Below are 20,924 nucleotides of genomic sequence, written 5' to 3' on the forward strand. Positions count from 1 at the left end.
AAAGAGGGAAAGACAAAGAAGAAAAACAAAAAGACAAAAAGTTGGCTAATGGGTGGAGAATGGTAATTTTGTCCAACACATATCTTCCCCTTTTTCTCTTCCATTTTCTCTCTATTTTGTGGAAATTGAATTTTGGTGGGTCTGAAGAGAAAACAATTGGGCCTCATCACTTTTCTCTCTCCATCCCCTTCCAATTAAACACTCTTTCCTCTCATTTTCTCTCCTATTTTCCACTCTTTTTTTTTTTTTCTTCATTCTCCCTAAAATCCACTCAACCAAAGTTAAAAAAATTTACTCTCAAATTTTCAACCCACAAGATTGTTTTTTAATCGTTTCAAATTATTTTATTTTTTTAAATCTTTTACTTTCATAACTTTTCTTTTCTAAGTAGATTTGCAAGGGGTCTAAATCTAGAAAATATTGCTCTTGTTTTATGAGAAAAAGTTGTTACACGCATCTACACATACATGCGAACAGACATTTGAAATCCAAATTGAAAATTTTGACTTCAGGTCACGATTGTAGTTATTTTATTACGCGTGTGTAAATTTGTGTAACAAAGCGTTGTTTTATATATAATAATGCTTAGTGCCATCTAGAAAGCCCTCACAAGTCACAACCGAGTATTGCATGAAGGGTCTGTGACTAGGATTACGTTCCCGTTATGACATGATGCTAGTGATGTAACAAGCGGCGTCACTGCACCTTTGTAATCTTTTTCCGCGTATGAAGGAAGATTATTCCTCACTTCTGGCAAACAACATACAAGATTCAAACCAAGTATAATTAAAATTGCCAAACATCATAAGGTGATTTATATTGTTGCTACTTTTTTTGAAAAAAAAAAAAAAGGAAAATTATTCATTCACATTTAGGGGTCTGTTTGGATATCGCTTATTGTTGAAAATTAAAAATTAAAAACACTGTAACAAAATAATTTTTGAATATAAATAGTGCCGTGTGAGACTTAGTTCTAAAGTTTTTTTTTTTTTTTTCTTGAATATTGCACTTGCGGGTTCCATGAACAGTGCATGGGACCCACATATAAAATGACAGACGCAAACTCAACCCTTTTTCAGTGTAATCCAAATGGAGGCTTAGTATGAAAAGGAAATCTTTCATTCACACATTTAGTAAAGTCAAGGTATGTCGTACAATAGCTAACAGCCCTGCAAATTTTTTTTTTTTTGAGTAAAACAGCCTTGCAATTTCTTATATTTCAATAAATATGTCCAGGGTTCAAATCTTTCGCCTCTAACTATCAAGTTATTAAGAAAAAATGGTTACAACATTCAAATCTTTCGTCTCTAACTATCAAGTTATTAAGAAAAAATGATTACATTGTACAATAATTTCAACTTTTGACATCAAAAAATTGGGGTCCTCTGCCAAGATCTTCAGGCATATTAACAGTGCCACATGGTTCCTTGAGACTTGACCTTGAAGCACATGTGTATTAGCTCTGGAGCTATACTTTGTTCGGAGTCCAACATCTAATTAAAAATACAAAAGAATGGTGATAGAGGATCCATTTACTGGTCCCCAAGATGATTTGATAAAACCCTTTGGCTCTCTGTTTTCCAATACAGAGTAAGAAACTTTGGCTCTCTGTTTTTTAATACAGAGTAAGAAACTTTGATGAGACCTTCCATTTATAAGCTTAATCCATTTGGTGTGGAAAACAATTCTTTTCATTAAGTTTCCTACAAATAGCCATTCCCACTCAATCATAAGTCTTTGCTCAAGTTTCAAAGTCATGTATCCTTTTTTTGCTTTTCTTTTTTGTTTCATGTGATGCATTATTTTAAAAGCTAACAGGAGCCTATGAGTCTTTATTAGTGGATATTCAATTACTCTTTATAAGGGTTTTGTATTTAGGTTAGTGTGATGAGCTATAATTTATTTTTTGAACTATGTGGCCAGTAATATTAAGTGTGTGTAAGATTGCATCTGTGATACCTTTGCCTACAATATGGTTTTAGCTCATGGTATCTTGCTCTATAATGATTACAATCAGGGATGGAACTAGGATTCGAAGTCGAGCGGGGCAAATATAATTTTCTTGAGGGGGGCAAATATAATTTTTCATGGACTTATTTTCTAAAATCTTAAATATATACCTATTATTTAATATTTTAAAAAAATTTGGGGGGGCCACAGCCCCCCTCTTCTTGAACATAGTTCCGTCCCTAATTACAATTTATACAATATATAGGTCATCACTAGGCTAAAATATCCTAGGATTAAACACATTCATTTCTATCAAAATATTTGTATTAAGTACAGTATCATATGTTAATATACTAAAAGTTGGATTTTAGATGTTGTATTTTAGTCCCATGACTTAATTTTAGCAATGTATGATATATTAAGTACCTGAAAATCACAAAAATAATTTTTTTAACAAGAAAGAGAAACTCTGTTACCAAAGCTCTAAGGGTTTAGACAACTGTAGAAATTGTGATAGAAAAAAATTGTTGGAACTAAAACTTTAGGTTGTAAGAAATTTTGTCATTATTAATTTTAATCATTTATCATAATTTTTAATTTTGTTAAAAATCTGGTCTTACATAGTATGCTTTGACCATGTAACTAAAAAAGAACATATGTATCACATGAGTACTGTGCTATAAACTTGGAGTTCACGCATATTGTTTTTTGACATAATTGATGATATATGACTCTTGAATACGAGGATAAACACACTGGAGGGACAGGCATGCAATTTGGACTAAGCACGTATTATTTATATATAAATATATATATATTATATAATTCAATAATTACAATGGGCCGGGTTGGAAGAATTTGAATCATAAATGTCTTTATTAGAAACATCAATAAATGTTAGTTAAATTACAAGACTCTTAACAAAATATATATTTTTTAACTTCTATTTTTTTCAACAATATATATAAATTAATTTAAGTAACATCGAAAACTTGCACCAATATTAATTTGTACTAAAATATTTTATTCTCTTATCCAAACTGAAACATCGTCCTTTATGATATTATTGACAACTTTGTGTAAGGCTCCTAATGCAAGATTTTATCCTCAAACCTTTGTTGATGTTAAGACAAGATGGCCAATTGAATAAGTAATCCATTAGGTCCATAAATACATTCGAAATGGGTATTGGTTCTATTTCTTACTAAATCTGGCATAGAGGCCTGTAGAAGTTTCCTTTTAAGCCTTTGTCAGCTAAGGTCCAAGCCGCTGCAATAACTATTAGAACAGTCAAGACAACGGCAAAGCAACCTAACCCCATGTTTATAAACCAAACCAAACCATTTGGTCGAGGTTTCTTCATTGCAATCCACATGAAACATGGATAAGCAAAAGTTAAAGGCAATTTAGCACCTCCAACTAGAGGTGCTAGGCTTCGCAAAAATGGAAAAGTCACAGAAAGAAAGAAAGCCAACCCTCCATAGCCAACTTGGATGCATGTGCGAACCCACAATGGGCATGGCCCATTCTTCTTGCTTGTGTACCTTACTTCAAAGTTGTCAAAAACTGCCTTGACATAGACTTGGAATGCACATAAACAGTTCACCAATACTAGAAGGTAAACTGTGACCATCATTGACTTCGAGATGTTGGGTCAACGGATTTGTGCAAATGTAACCAACAATGCATCTCCTCCATTATACGATACCTGGCATTCATAAAAAAATAAATAAGAAGACTGTCCACAACTTTGTTGAGAAAAGCTTCTTGAATGATGGTCCATAACAACGGCAAATTTGGATGATTTGTTACATTTTTAGGTTTCTTTAGAAGTGATATATCTTGCACATAAATATGAATTGAGCAAGTATAGAACAAGTACAATATAGAAGAAACATACAAGAATTTATGTAGTTCCACAGCATTGTTTAACTTTTATGGAGAGGTCAAATTTCATTATATCTAATGGAGAATTAGAAGACACTCACTCACTTTTTTTGATATATAGAATAGCGATATAAACTTCTAAAAGTATATACAAGGGCCTATAAATATAAGCCTTCTGTTTTCCCCTTCCATATTTGGAAAGGAACATGATTCTCTCTATTTTATCAGAAATTGATAGAGTCCATTTCAAACACATTCTTTGGACTATCAATTTTAAACTTTTAGTCCCTTGAGATATAACAATGTCCAAATTCACCTGTATGTTAAACTTCCGTCAATTTTAGGATGAATTGAGATCATGCGCCTTGTATGTGTTTATTATTATAAAAAAAATTAAAAATAAAACTTAATATAATTAATAGAACTTGAACATAGGGTCAGCTTGAACAAAGAATTAATAAAATTCTTAGGAAATAATCATGGATTGATATTAGAAGCCTGTATAATTCTTATTTAATGACTGAGATTGAAAGTTTAAAATATTTACTTTCAAATTTTGAACCCTTATGCAAAATTTGGCAATTTGGCACCGCCAGCACTAGTGCTCTTAGTAGATTGCAAGAGATCCAAATCCGGAAAATATTGCCCTTGTTTTATGAGAAAAAGTTGATACACACACATTTACACATATGCGCTAAAAAGCAACTAAAATTCAAATTGAAAATCGTGACTTGAAGTCACGTTTTCAGTTGCTTTTTTACGCGGGTGTAAATTTGCATATAGCGTAGTATTGTTTTATATATAATAATGCTTAGTGTCATTTAGAAAGCCCTCACATGTCACAATTATTTTTATTTTTTTATTTTTGGAGGAGGAACAAGTCACAACCATATGAGGAAGAGTATTGCATGAAAGGAATGTGACTACTGACTAGGATTACACCGCAATTATGACATGATGCTAGTGATGTAACTAGCAGCGTCACTGAACCTTTATAATATTTTTCCGTATAAAGGAAGATTATTCCTCACTTTTGACAAACAACATACAAGATTCGTACCAAGTATAATTAAAATTGACTAATATCATTACGTAATTTATAATATTAATCTTGCTACCTTTTCTGAAAAAGAAAAAGAAAAAAAATCATTCATTCACATTTAGTATAAAAAGAAAATATTTCATTCACATATTTGGTAAAGTCAAGGTATGTTGTAGAATAGCTAACAGCCCTGCAATTTCTGATATTTCAATAAATACGTCCAAGGTTTAAATCTTTTGCCTCTAATTATCAAGTTATTAAGAAAAAATAGTTACATCATTTAAATCTTTCATCTCTAACTATCAAGTTATTAAGAGAAAATGGTTGCATCATACAATAATTTCAACTTTTGACATCAAAAAATTGGGGTCCTCTGTCAAGATCTTCAGGCATATTAACAGTGCCACATGGTTACTTGACCTTGAAGAACATGTGTATTAGCTCTGGGGCTATACTTTGTTCAGAGTCCTACATCTAATTAACTGTACGGCACCAAGATCCCAAGACCCATATGGGCCCTAGGCTTAGGCCCAATGGAACGGCCCCATCGCCCTAAGCCCTTCTTGAAACTGCCTTAATAAAGAACGAGTTTTGGGCCTCGGATCCTGAGCTGTGCTCGGCATAAAACTTCCCGAACAATCATATAAACCCTGTCCAAGCAAGTCATGGGATGCTCGGGGAACATAATTACCGGGCAAATTCGCCTGAGCTGGAACCAAGTTCCAAGGCCATAATTGTTACATCCCACTCTCACCTAAACACCCACTTAAAACAGATAATATTGGACCTTCAATTGCACTAGCGATGGCAGTAATCATGATCTCCCCACTAACCTAAGCTATAAATAGTAGAAGTTGAGGAAGATGAAGGGGTCAGAAAAAAGGAGAGAAAAAACAGTCATTAAGGAAGAGAGGAGGAACATTACTTTGAGTCTCTATGCTGAGAACGACCCAAAGTAGGAAACCCTGAAGCCCACTCTATAAATAAATTGTGAGCCCAAGTGAGTTCGAGCCCAACAGTCTCATTTCAGGCGCGCACATTAACAATACAAAAAAATGATGATAGAGGATCCCTTTAATGGTCCCCTAGATGATTTGATAAAACTCTTTGGCTCTGTTTTTTTAATACAGATTAAGAAAGTTTAGTGAGACCTTCCATTTATAAGCTTAATCCATTTGGTGTGGAAACCAATTCTTTTCATTATGTTTCCTACAAATAGTCATTCCCACTCAATCATAAGTCTTTGCTCAAGTTTCAAAGTAATGTATCCTTTTTTTGCTTTTCTTTTTTGTTTCATGTGATGCATTATTTTAAAAGCTAACAGGATCCTATGAGTCTTTATTAGTGGATATTTAATTACTTTTTATAAGGGCTTTGTATTTGGGTTAGTGTGATAAGGTATAATTTATTTTTTGAAGTATGTGGCCAGTATTAATTGGGATCATGCACCTTGTATGTGCTTATTATTAAAAAAATATTTTTTTAAATAAAACTTAATAATAAAATTAATACAAAATTATTTTTAAACAATAATATCTTTAAAAAATTTAATGGAATTATTATTTTTATTTATAAAAAAAAATTGAATTGTCAATAAGATGAAAACTTCATATCTAACAATATAAAATCAATGCCCAAATTCTTGCAACACAATTGACCAAGAATTAAAATTAGTACAAAAATTTCCCTACATTCATGCCCTTCACACGAAACAAAATAATTAATCTCCATGTTATCAAAAAATAAAAAATAATTAATCTCCAATTTCATGCCCTCAATCCACAACAAACCAAAATATCAATTCATAAGTTCACACATAACTAAAATTTCCACCATAAGTTCTCAACAATACCTTTGCTTGCAATACCCATAAAGAGATCAAGGGAATTAACCATGGAGAGAGAGAGAGAGTGTGTTTGTGTGTTAAGAAAATGAGTAATTCTTAGGTACTTCAAGAGCATGGAGAATGATGTTCTCTCCTCTCACATTCATGGAGAGGTCCACTCATTAAATTCATAGTGAGGTCCACCATGAATGTGAAAGGAAGGAGTACCATTTCTTCATACTCCAGGAGTACCTAGGAATTTTTCAAAGAATTACTTAGATGGCTAATAGAACTTTAACATAGGGCCAGCTTGAACAATTGCAAAACCTCAAGTGTTTAAAAATTCAAATTAATAATTACACTAAAAGCGTTTACAAGCTACACCTAACCCTAAAAAAAGAAAAAAAGAAAAAAAGAAAAAAAAAGAGGCTACACTTGACCCAAATTTGGGGGGGGGGGGTTGCATTTTGAATATCTTTTCAATAAATCATTTGAGAAACTATACCTAATGGGATTTTTAAAAATCTATATTCTAAAATTGCATTTTTAAACCACCACCCCGAAGAGGAACTTATTTGAAAAAAAAAAAAAAAAAAAAAAAAAAAAAAAAAAAAAAAAAAAAAAAAGCTATTCTTAGAGCATTCTCATTAGGTGTGCCAAATATTTGGCATTTGGAACACCAAACACCAAAAAAACCCTTACATGAGATGTTCTAAATGCTATAATATTTAGCACACATGAACAATACCATTCCATATTTGGAACAATACAGACGAAAATGCTAAAAAAAAAAAATTATTCATTTTCTCTCTCTTCTTTTATGACTTTCTTTCTACTCTCTCTTTCTTTTTTCTTCTTTCTTTCTCCGCCTTTCCCTTCATCTTCTGTCACTCTCTCTTTCTTTTTTTCTTCTTCTTTCTTCTCCAGAATCTTCACCTCTCCCTTTTTTCTTTTTTCTGTCACTCTCTCTGCGCCTCTCTCTCTCTCCTCCTAGGTCATTGCCATTGAAATCGGCCGTCGCCGTGGAGTTCGGCCTCATCGATGAGGTCGACTAGTGGAGATCGCATGTGAGTTTTTTTTTTTTTTTTTTTTTTTTTTTTCAGTTGTGGATTCCATTTGATTGTGGGTGGTGGTGGAGTTGGGTTGATTCCATGTGATTTGGGTTGTATAAATGGAGTTGATTCATCTCTTCATTTTTTTTTTAAAGAGTTTTGTGTTGATTTTGGGGATTTTTTTTAAAGTAGTATTGGGTGGTGGTGGTGGTTGGTGGATTGTTGTTGGTGGTGGCGGGTTGTACTAATGGGTGGTGGTTGCGGGCTGTGCTTGTGTATGATGGTGGGCTTTTATTTTGAATTTTTTTTATATTGATGGTTTTTTTTAATGTTTTTCAAATATTTTTATATATTATTTTAATGTATAGAATTGAAAAATAGAAGATGTGATGTACAGTAAATTGTAAAATGGTGTGTTAAAATAATAAAGTAAGTTTTTTGATGTGTCAAAATGACATAGTTATAGAACACCTGATGAGAATGCTCTTATGTATGTATATAACAAATCTCATTAGGTTCAAAAAAGAAAAAATCCACTTGCCTTGTTTCCATAAGCCCAAAATCCACCTATTGCGGGGGGATAAAAGCACATGGCCATTACTATGTACGATATTGTCACTCCTATGCATATAGACTTATAGGTTGTTTTTTTGGACTTGAAGGCAATGTTCCTTGCAACATTTAAATCAAGATGACAAATATATCCTTTCTTTTCTATCATCACTGTGTTTGTTTTTATAATAGCATATCACTTTTTTTTGCTACTCAAAATGATAGCATAACCTTAGGTTACTTAGGAGGTAAGCTTTCTTATTAATTTCAAGATAAATTATTATGTCCATTGGCAGACTCTTCCCTCTTGAAGGTTGATTTCTTGTGAGATGGTATACCAAAGATTAGTTATATGCATCTACTTTCTTATATATAATGTGTAAGTTCCATATGGCTATGGAAGGCCCACATTGTAAGGAGTACAATGAATGTATTGAATGCATGAGGTAATTGTTGATACTTAGGACCAATCTCATGTGAGAGGGGAGATTGTAGAGGGGTTCACCCAATGAAGGACAAGATTTCTCTCAAAATTGGTTTAGAGAAAAACCTTTCAAACTCCTATATCTTTTTATTAGATGCGAATTTTGAAAATCTAATCATTGGATTGCATGATTTTTATGTTCTTAACACATATGTCAAATTTTGTTCAAATTGGATGTTATTTACCATTTTATCATTAAACTTATTTTTTATGTATAATTTTAAATCACAAAAACTTGAAATTTAAACATTTGATTGATGACATAGCTATTAATCTTTGATCTTCTTGAAATTTGCAAGCATGGAGGACATAATAAGAACATACAATCCAGTAGTTAGATTTTCAAAATTCACATCCAATAAAAAGATATCGATAGAGTTTGGAGGGTTTTTCTCCAAAGTAGTTTAGAGATAAACCTTTTTCCTAAGATTGAAGTGTTGTGTGACATTACAACAAAATGTATTTTTAGTAACGAAAATTAGTGAGGAAATATTTTTCGTCACTAAAAATACAGCTTTATTGACAAAATATGAATTTTGTCACTAATAATGAAAAAAACTTATAACATTTAGTGATGAAAAATAAATTTCATCGCTATTGTGATCTGAAAAATGGGTGCCAGCAGAGGGAAACTTTGGTGTGAGTTTAATTAATCTATAGCAACGAAATATTTCATCGCTAAAAGTTGAAATTTTTAGTGACGAAATATTTCATCACTATAGGTATTGTTGTGCATACTATTAGTGAAAAAAAATCCTTTCTTCGCTATAAGGAAGAATTAGCAACAAAAAATATTCGTCACTAAAAATAATCATGGTTTTTCATTTCATAGTTTAGTAACGAAATCACAAATCGTCACTAAAAGTATGCTACAGTGATGAAAGTTGAATTTCGTCGCTAAAAATCTTAACAAAATATGGTTTCTTTAGTGAAGAAATTAAAATTCGTTGCTAAAAGTGTAACAAATTCTGGCTCCTTTTATGATGAAACCGAAATTCGTCACTAGAAGTGGGCAATAACGATGAAAACATTTTGTTACTAAAGACCACTATAAATACCCCCAAACTAGCCCCATTTCAATGCCTATTAGCCGATATACCACTATAACATTCTTCTAGAGTTTTCGGTCAAAAAAAAAAACCAAAAAAAAAAAAAAAACCCAACTCTGTTAAGCTCAACAGCGACACTTCAACTTTCCGATCGCGATAGTTATCTCGTCGTTGGCTCTGTTAAGCTCAACAGTCACCGATTAAGTCCCAACGTCGTTGATTAAGCTCAACGGCGATGACTCAACTCGTCGTTGGGTCTGTTAAGCTCAACCGTCGCTGATTAAGCTCTGTTAAGAGCCAACCATTGCTAATTAAGCTCATCGGTGACGCTTCAACTCGCCGATCACAATGGTTCAGCTCGCTGACGACGCTTCATCCTTCAGATCTTGACGCTTAATCCGACGACCCTTCGCCTCTCCTTCGCGCTGTGACCCTTCGCCTCCCCTTCGCACCGGCGACGGCGACGGCGACTGTGAGTTTCTTTGGTCTTTCTCTGTAACTGGTCTTTCTCTCTTTTGCTTTTTCATTATTGCCATGGCTGGATTTGTTATGATTTAATGGAAATGGGTTTTTCTTTTCTGGTCTCTAATCCTTTTATGTTGTCCAAATTTGTCTGCTTGATGTTTGACAAAATGCCTCAGAGAATTGAGTTTGTTACATGTTATGCTATATAGTTTACTAATTGAGTTTATGTTAAATTGTCAAGTCCAACATGGTTTAAAATTTATATTTGTGTAGTACCCTTTGACAATTTTGTTAGAATGGAGAGAAGTGTTTGGTTGTCATTTTGCAAGAGAAAAATAAAAATGGGTATTGGAGTTTATTGATAACTTATACTTGTTTTCTTGGTAATGGTTTTTGTTAGTTTCAGAACCAATCATGTATATGAAAATCTAATCTAAGCAATTCAAACTCATTTTTGAATTAAAAAAAGATAAAATAGAAGCAAGCTCCAGTACTACTCTGCTATTTTTACAAGCTTCTTCATAGTCTCATAGTTGATGGTTAAACTCATTGTGTAATGTGTACCTCTTTGAGATGCTAACATATATTTATATGCTTTTTAAATATTTTGTTTTTCTTAACTACTTTTGAGTTTAGTCTTTAGAGAGAGCCAAACCCAACACTTTGTTTTGAAATAGACACAAGTGAAGTGATCTCAAATGTTGTTGTGAACAAGAACTGGACACTGGTCATATATAATCATAAAGGTAAGATTATTCATGGGTCTTTTTATGTTTTGCTTTTCTGTACTCCCTTTGGTTGTTATGTGTTTGTTATTGGTTTTGTTTGTGCTTAAGATTAAGTAGGAGCTAATTTTGGTTGATTAGATGTGATGAATAGTATTTTATTTGATTTAAATACTTGTAAAACTCTATACTTGTGATGATGGAAATTGGTTTTGTGGTGGGTAGTTGTGTTGGAGCAAGCGGGTGGCTTGCTTGGTGTTACAAGGTGGTTTAAATTCATATTGTGAGTGTTTTTAATTTCTTGCAAATGTGAATGGACCCTATTGATTAGATGTGATGAATAGTATTTTATTTGATTTCAATACTTGTAAGCATTATAATTGTGATGTTTGTGATTGGTTTTGTGGTAGGTTGTTGTGTTGGAGCAAGCGGGTGGTTTGCATGGTGTTATAAGGTGGTTTAAATACATATTGGGAGTGTTTTTTAATTCTTGCAAATGTGAATAAGTATTGTTGATTAGATGTGATGAATAGTATTTTATTTGATTTAAATACTTGTAAAACTCTATACTTGTGATGTTGGAAATTGGTTTGTGGTGGGTTGTTTTGGAGCAAGCAGGTGGCTTGCATGGTGTTATAAGGTGGTTTAAACTAACATTGGGAGTGTTTGAGTGTGCAATGTATATTTTTTTAAGTATTAATATAGACTTGTGCATTCATGAATGGGATAGAACTTTATCTAAGTAGCTTATAGACTTAGATGTTAGAATACATTATGCATGAGTTGTCCTTATTTTACTAAAGTTACATTCATCTTGTAATTGTAGTCAAACATAGATAAAAGTTGGATGACAATGGGAATAGGAGGAGCGAACTAGGGACCAAAAGGCACGAGCTAAGCAAGGAGAGGTCCAAAAGAATATTCTTAACTTTTTGAGGAGCAAGGGTTATGATGATGCTCTTACCTATGGGGTGGTTCAACTTCAAGTTAAAACACTTTTTGGTTAGTACTTTATTTTAGCAATTGACCCACACTACATGGTGTGATTACTTTTTTTGATGCATTATTTGAAACTAATTGTATTATATTATATTTGAAAATCTATATTTGCTTTCTACAACTTATACATTAGGAGTTGTGATTTTAATTTATTGGTGTGGCTACTCTTAATGTTTTTACTTTACGATTTTAATGTAGTATTGTTTTCATATTTGTGTAGATTTCTTATTGGTGGCTTTTAGGGGATTTACTTTTGGCATTACTTGAAGACATATGAGGACATCTTCCGTTAGTCCTAATTATATTATGCTACCCTTTTTGTATTGTTATAAAACATCTTGAGTTATTGTATGTATTGAAAACAATTATTGTATGGAAGGAGTTTGAATTGGATACTTGTTTTATTTTTTACTTGTGGAATGTATGGATCTTTTTTTATAAATGTGTTGTTGAAATAAATGTGTTATTCAAATGTGAGGTTTTAATAATGTAATGATAGGTTACAGGTTAATATCAAAAATAAAAACAGAAAATAAGTTTTAGTGACGAATTTTTTCGTCACAAATGTAGCAACAAAAAATTGTTTTAGTGACGAAATATTTCGTCGCTAAATGTAGCAAAATTTTGTAAGGAATGGTTTTAGTGACGAAAATTGTTGTTGCTATATGTGCCTAGATTTTCTTAAAAATAGTTTTAGTGACGAACTTTTTCGTCACTATATATACCCGAACATAGTTTTAGTGACGAAATTATTCGTCACTAAATATGATTTAATAAACTAAATTGTTTTTAGTGATGAAATATTTTTGTCACTAAATAGTATTTTTAGCGAGGAAAACATTTAGCGACGAAACATTTTCGTCGCTAAAAGTTTTTTTTTTTTTTTTTAAATCAAATCAAACTTTTAGTGACGAAATTTTTCATCACCAAGACTTTTAGTGACGGGGTTTCAGTGACGAAATGAGTTTCGTCACTAAAAGTCCTTAGTGACGAAAAACTGGACTTTTAGTGACGAATTTTTTCGTCACTGAAAATACATTTTGTTGTAGTGTGAGTACATATCCTTATAGAGTTTCATATTTTAGGTTTCATGCTTGTCAAAGGTCAAATCACTAACAAGATAACCATTGAACAATCATTGGAACTTGGAAAGGAAAAATGCATAAAGGATGTTATAGATATTGAACTGTTTCTTGAGGATAACATTATGTCCTTTGAAAGCAATGGCAATGAACCCAAGCACATCCAATGCATCACGAAATCTTTCCATATTAGATTTCACTTCGTCAAATAGACTGTAGGATATGTCTGTGGGCCCATCCTTGGTTATTGAGAGAATCGAAATCAAAGTATTGTATACAATAGCTGTGGTGGCCCCAATTAGAGACACCCAAGCTATAGAGTTGAGGTTGGGTAGTTGGGCTATAAGTAATGCTATGCATGTGAACACCAAATAACTCTCTGTACATGTCAATGATTTGGCTAGACACTCGGCATCCCCATCACATATGGTTTTGAATAAGATACACAGGGTCCCACCTCCAGTGATAATTAGAAGGACACATGCACCCCTTGCATTGTATATCAGAGGGAATAGGGCTAACCAGTTCCCAAATTTTGGACCCACATATGGTAACATATTATGACTTTAGGTATAAAAAAATTGAGGAAGAAAATACATGTGATTGATCTTAACTAATTGTTGAAGATTCATAGGTGACCCTAAAAAATTGGGACCCTTCAATCAGAATTTAAGAAATGTCATGTACACAATATTTTCACAATAAATTTTAGGTGGAAAATTATTATCAGTTATTATTGATATTACTTTTTTGCCCACTAGTAATAGTAAATAACAACTTATCTTGTTGTGAAAATATTATAGACATCTCTTGGTAGGGGTGGAGGTATATATAAGGGTAGGGGGCCATGACCCCCTCCCTCCCCCCCCCCCCCCCCCAAAAAAAAAACTTTGAAATATTTTAAAATATATATACAATTATTTTAATGTTTTCAAAATTTAGTCTACAAAAATAAGAGTTGGCCCTCCCAAATATTTGAATTAGTCAATAATGCTCTCAAAAAAAAAATTGGTCTAACAGTTATAGAGATATAACTTTATTTTTCGCAAGTCTATTTTTTTTTAATTGTAAAATATGCTTTTATATCTGTTAAATATTTGATAAAGTTTGGTATCAAACATATTTGAACCTATGCAAAATAAAAATTAATAATTTTTGTTTAAAAAACCCCCCACAATCTGTGATAGAACTTTGCAAACTTAGATCAATTCAAATGGATTAGGCATACACTAGCATAATAATCAATAATATATGTTGACATGCACATATATGATAAAAACAATACTTTTATTAAGAATTAAGCCACAGTACGTATCACCGAGTCTTACAACTAAAAACGTTACAAATCAAGAATTTTTTTTTTTTTTTTTTTTTTTTTTTGGGGTGAGTTAGGGATGAATGAGATCAGTATTGTACTACAAGGAAGGATAGTATTGTATAATGGACCCAAGAATAGGATTAAGCCTCAGACCATGCTATCTTATTGTGCTAAACCTTAGAAAAAAGCAGCGTGGAATTTAGTAATATAGTAAGAAAGAGTACTCTTTGCATGAACACAATTTCCTATAGATGTAGAATTTTCAACAGGGGCTATGATGGAGTTGTCATCAGCATTTGATACCCATTTGGTTGTCGGTAGTGTTGTCACCGCAAGCGACTTTGCTGTCAACCACCGTTTGGCCACTGCTTCTGAAATATCTTATATACTTGCAAAGTTTAGCAATGAGATTAAGAATGAGGATCAGCTGGGTCACGATTTCTGTAACGTCTTTAATGCTGAAATGTAAACTGTTGCAAAAAGATATTGTTTGAATATTAATGGAAAAGAGTAAGAACCCTCTCTCCACACTCAAACACACATATAACTTTAGCTAGCTAGTGTTACCTGGCCATGGAGGAGGCAAAAAAATACGACATGTCAAGGGTAAGAACTAGGAAGAACGGGGGATATTTGTGCAAAAAGTGTAAACCGTGTGAGGAGTAGGAAAAGGTTTTACAAAAGGGCTATGAAATTGGGAAATTTCTATTTTTTTATTATTTTTTTGGGGAAAAATGCCCATCCACCTCCTAAACTTTCAACTACTGGCCGAAAGACCCCTTCAACTTTTTTATTGGCCAATTTACTCCTTAAACTATTCAAAATTGCCAAATCAATACTTCAGTTAATCTCACATTAAAACACTAATGAAATAAGCACGTGGAACTCACGTGACTTTTAAAAACAAACTTAATCACCCAAAAGTCCCAAACCCCAGTGGAAAGAGGAGGGGAGAGAAACAATCTGATGGCGAAAGAGCTCAGGTGGATAGTTTAGAGCCACTGTGAGCTTTCCCCTACCGTCTCGCCGCCCTTGTCCGGGCGGTGCCTTGGTGGTTCCGCCGCACTGTTCTATCTTGGTATGTTTTTTTTTTTCCCCTGAATTTAAATCCACAATGAACTTTTTTTTTTTTTTTTTAAATCTCCATGTACGAATTTCTATAATAGAAATTATTGGTTTGGTTTAATTTTTGGGTTGGGTGTCTGTGAGCTTGGTTTGGTGTTGTACCACCTGGTATGTTTGTTTTTCCCCTCTTACGTATTGCTATTTAAATCCACAAAGAACTTGTTTTCTATCTCCATGTGAGAATTTCTATAGTAAGAATTATTTGTTTGTTTTAATTTTTGGGTTGGGTATTTGTGAATTTTTTTTTTTATTTATTTTTTTTATATCTCCATGTGTCATTCACTGTGTTTGATTAAATGCCTAAGAGACATATAGCTATTGCTCTGATGGTTTAAACAATGAAGCCTGAAATTGGCTGCATGCATCAGTGAAGATACAAATTGCAAATAATTTCAATAGTGAAAAGAAAATCTTACTTGGTCCTTCACTAAGCTTCTTGCCCATTTGAAAATCTTACTTGGTCCATCTCTTTCATGATTTTCAGCATATCTTCTAGCACAGTGCTTAGTTCCCATGGTTCTATACAATCATGTTCCCTGTTTGTGGCTTTGCTGAGTGCACCAATGCAGATTCCACTGCTAGCTTTCTTAACTTCAGCAATTGAGCCATTGACATGCCCATCTTATGTTCATTGCCTCTGCTAGTAAACATTGACACCTACATGTCCCTCCCATCTCTTATCACCATAGTAGCACAGAAGTGTTAATCTAGATGTGTAGCATCACAGTTAATTTTGATAGAGCCAAGAGAGGTGCTTGCCAGTGAATTATCAGCCTATCACTGCTGGTTGTGTTCTGAGTTCTGTTGATCTAAAACTGCTTCATGCTCTTGGAATTTCTTGTCTAAAATAGCTAGCATGCTTAAACATTAGTTTGTTTTATATATTTTTTTTATGTGGAATTTCTGTTGATGTGTAAATTGTTATATTTTTTTTCCCACTATTCTCTATATTGTTTTTTTTTTTTTTTTTTTTTATTTTTTTTCTTTTTTAATTTTTTTTCTATTAATGTTCTTGTTAATTTTGTATTGTATGTCCATTGTCACTCCTTGGAAATTCACCTTCTGTGCCAAATGTACAAGGCCCCTCAATCCCAATATGATTCTATTGAGGCTAATGGCCAATCTGAAATTATTAATGTTCCAATTGATGTGGAGGATGACGAAGATTACAATTTGAGTGATTTTTTTGAATCTGATGATGATATAGATGAAGATTTTGGTATGGAGGATGCTGGAATCAATAGAGCAATTGGGGGCAAGCAGCTTGAGGGAGTTTGGAATGGTGAAGGAGACTCAGATCATGGAGATAGTGATAAGTTAAGGAATGCAGAAGGGTCATCTGATGATGAAGGGAATTCAAGGCCTAGGTTCCCTGAGTTTAACTAGCGCATTGGCATGGAGAATGTACAACTAGTGAAGGATCAAAAATTTGCATCACGTGTAGTCTTCAAGGAGGCACTAAAGGAGTGGTGTACTAAAACAAAAAAAAAAACATAATTTTGAGTATAAGCACAATGATAAGTGGAGAGTGACAGTTGTATTGTAAAAAAAAAAATGTGGTTGGAAGATACATGCATCCCAAACACAAATGGGAGATGACTTTCAAATCAAAAGTTTTAAGAGCATACATACGTGTGGCAAGGATCATAAGAATAGGAAGATTTCTTCAAGGTGGCTAGCCAATGATATTTGCCATTCTTTAGAGATGATCATACTTGGACAGCAAATGCATTGAAGGGTGCAGTGTTTAGGGACCATGAAGTTAATGTGACTTTGGACCAATGTTATAAGGCAAAGAGAATGACCTTCAAGATGATACATGGTGTTGAGGAGAAGCAGTATGAGAGACTTTGGGACTGTGTAGCTGCTATTAGGAAGTGGAATGTGGGTAGCACAGTGAAGATAGAAATTGCAAATGATGTGTTTGAGAGAATGTGTGTTTGTCTTTATGCTAGCAAAAAGGGATTCTTAGCAGGTTGTAGACCACTTATTGGGATAGATGGTTGTCATTTGAAGGGGACAATAGGGGGACAGTTGTTGGTTGCTGTTGAGAAGGATGGGAATGATAATATCTTCCCAATTGCTTATGCTGTCATTGAAATTGAGAATAAAAGCTCTTGGACCTAGTTTCTACAATGTCTGTTGGATGACATCGAACATGTGGATGAGAATGGATGGGTCTTTATCTCAGATCGACAGAAAGCAAGAAACAATTAATGTGCATATGAATTATTTATTTATTTTTAAAAAATATCATGATCTATAACCTAGATATGAATTACTAATGTATATTTGTGTATTTTTTACGGCAGGGATTAGTAAAGACCTTTAAGGATTTGATGCCGAATGCAGAGCACAAATTTTGTGTTAGATATTTACATGCAAATTTCAAGAAGGATTTTCCTGGGAAGGTACTCAAAGATTCAATGTGGAATGCTACTAGGGCAGCAACAAAGAATTCTTTTGACTTCCACATGGATGAGTTGAAGAAGCTAGATGTGAAGGCATATGAGTGGCTTGTGAAGTTAGATGTGAGAACATGGAGCAGACATGCTTTTAATCCAAGAAGCAAGAGTGACACTCTAGTAAACAATATAGCAGAGTCTTTCAATGCTTGGATTTTGGAGGCTAAGGATAAACTAGTGCTGACAATGATGGAGATCATAAGAGTGATGTTGATGCAGAGGTTGCAAACCAAAAGAGATCATATGAGAAGGTATGAGGGGAGGATTTGTCCAAGAATATATAAGAAGCTTAAGAGGATAAAAAGTGAGGTTGGACATTTCATTTCTCGTTGGAATGGAGAGTCCAAATATGAGGTGGAGTATATTTATGGTGGAAGATATGTGGTGGACTTGAATGAGAGGACTTGTGGTTGTGGGAGATGGGGATTGAGTGGAATCCCATGTTTTCATGCTGCTGCTGCAATAATTGAGAATGGAGAGCAACTTGAGACTTATGTAGACATTGCTCACACTAAGGAGACATTCCTAAGTTGTTACCAATGGATGGTAAGCCCACTTCCAAGCCATGAACAGTGGCCCAAAACACCCTATGACCCAATCAAGCCCCCAAAATTTACAAAGAAAGTAGGCAAGCGTAAGAAGGTAAGAAAGAGAGAGGCAGGAGACACTATTAATGCATTTAGGGTGAGCAAGAAAGGAACTGCCATGAAATGTGGGAATTGTTTCCAATGGGGCCATAATCAAAGAACTTGTAAAGCTCCTGTTAACCCCAACAAGAAGGCTTATAAAAAGAAAAAGAAAGGGCAATCAGGACAATCATCTACATTTGGAGCTAAAGGGAGTAAAAAATTATCGGTAAATTTCAAGTACTACTTTGTTGAACTTTTCCAACCTTTTTGGCTTTTTACAGGGTACTTAGCAATCAAATACAGATAGTCAACAATCAAGTCAAAGTCGTACAAAGGACAACACTAGTGGAAGCAAGAAGGATAAGGGAAAGGCTAAGGCCTAGTGGCAGCAAGAAGATAAATAATTTTTTAGTTCAATATTTTATTTAGTGATATATAGCCTTTTAAAAATACTAATGGAATTGGTATACTTTTATTTTTCAATATTGCTAGAAAAGTGTAATTGTTGATTCATTGAGTGTTATTTTTTGGCAAACAATATACTATTTGTAAACACTCATTTGATATTTCAATTCATGGCATATTGAGATCCTTTTAAGAATACTGATTGAGATCCTTAGAGTTATTGCATAAGAATACTGATTGATTTCCATTGAACTTTATTTGATTGTAAGAAGCTAAGAGTAAAGCTTTACAGTATATACATTTTTATTTTTCTATCTAATATTTTATGATGGATGAAGATTGAGATGCCTTTGCAATTAAGATGATACTTTCATCTAGTTGCTATTTCTAAAGAATTGATTCTAGGGTAATCATTTATTTTTAAACCTTTATTGTTATTTTTGGGTTCTATTAAGGGATGTCTAAGGGCATCGATTAAGGGATGTTCCACCCTCAAATGACATGGTATTGATCCTATTGAATATCAATAACAATATCAACATGTTCAATCGTGTGTGAAGAGAAGATTAAACGGGCATTTATGGGCATGAAGAGGGAGCAAAGGTTGCAATATACATTTTTGTAATAGCATCAATACTCAATAGTGTTTAATGTAAATGATGCAGAACAATATTTGATCACACCAGTTATTTATATTTATATGAACTATAAAATCTAAGGATATTTGGCTCCAAAAAGTTCCAAAAGCTCTTTTTTAAAGGAAAATACAAATCTGAGCATGGCAATTGATAATTACTAAACTTGAGAAAATATATTGCCATTAATTTCATAAGTTGAACATTACATAGTTGTGAACATTTTTATATTACCTTACATCTAATTTTCACATATAGATATTTTACATTACAAATCCTTTTTTTTAGTACTCCTACATATTCAGTCACTGCAAATAAAGATGACTTTCAATGTTAACACTTGGACCTCATGCAAAAGGCTATCACAATCCCACTATTGATTTAAGAAACCACTAATAATCACCAAAGCCACTTAGGGATTCTCTTATCCATTCAAGCTTCATTCTTCAACCTTCCATTAGTGTCCAATAGTCTAGTAATTACAGTTTTTTCTCGATGGTACGAATTCAATGTCATGCCTCTCAAAGTAGTTACATACATTACATTCTTCTATCTTCAACCTGATCACCTAAGACAGCTATGTTCACTGCAACAAACAGTTTTTAAAATCATAAGAACCCCAGGTTACATAAGATGGGCATGTCAATGGGAGGGACATGTAGGTGTCAATGTTTACTAGCAGAGGCAATGAACATAAGATGGGCATGTCAATGGCTCAATTGCTGAAGTTAAGAAAGCTAGCAGTGGAATCTGCATTGGTGCACTCAGCAAAGCCACAAACAGGGAACATAATTGTATAGAACCATGGGAACTAAGCACTGTGCTAAAAGATATGCTGAAAATCACAAAAGAGATGGACCAAGTAAGATTTTAAATGGGCAAGAAGCTTAGTGAAGGACCAAGTAAGATTTTCTTTTCACTATTGAAATTATTTGCAATTTGTATCTTCATTGATGCGTGTAGCCAATTTCAAGCTTCATTGTTTAAACCATCAGAGCAGTAGCTATATGTCTCAGGCGAGACGGAACCACCAAGGCACCGCCGGGACAAGGGTGGCGAGACGGCAGGGGAAAACTCACAGTGGCTCTGAACTGACTGAATGAGCTCTTTCACCGACGGATTGTTTCTCCTCCCTCCTCTTTCCGCTGGGTTTTGGGACTTTTGGGTGATTAAGTTTGTTTTTAAAAGGCATGTGAGTTCCACGTGCTTATTTCGTTAGTGTTTTAACGTGAGAC

The 20,924-nt window shown here is 33.6% G+C and overlaps 1 protein-coding gene and 1 pseudogene across 1 annotated transcript; one reads left to right on the plus strand and one right to left on the minus strand.

The window, feature by feature from the left end:
• Positions 1 to 3,154: 3,154 nt before the first annotated feature.
• On the minus strand, positions 3,155 to 13,669 carry LOC115967148 (annotated as a pseudogene).
• Positions 13,670 to 16,626: 2,957 nt separating this feature from the next.
• Positions 16,627 to 18,956, plus strand: LOC115967150. The gene is made up of 3 exons (XM_031086223.1): positions 16,627 to 16,922; positions 17,259 to 17,646; positions 17,868 to 18,956. The coding sequence occupies exons 1-3, from the start codon at positions 16,627 to 16,629 to the stop codon at positions 18,954 to 18,956; spliced, it is 1,773 nt and encodes a 590-aa protein (XP_030942083.1).
• Positions 18,957 to 20,924: the final 1,968 nt, after the last annotated feature.

This window comes from Quercus lobata, chromosome 11 (genome assembly GCF_001633185.2).
Source record: "Quercus lobata isolate SW786 chromosome 11, ValleyOak3.0 Primary Assembly, whole genome shotgun sequence".
In the NCBI taxonomy this organism is placed as follows: Eukaryota; Viridiplantae; Streptophyta; class Magnoliopsida; order Fagales; family Fagaceae; genus Quercus; species Quercus lobata.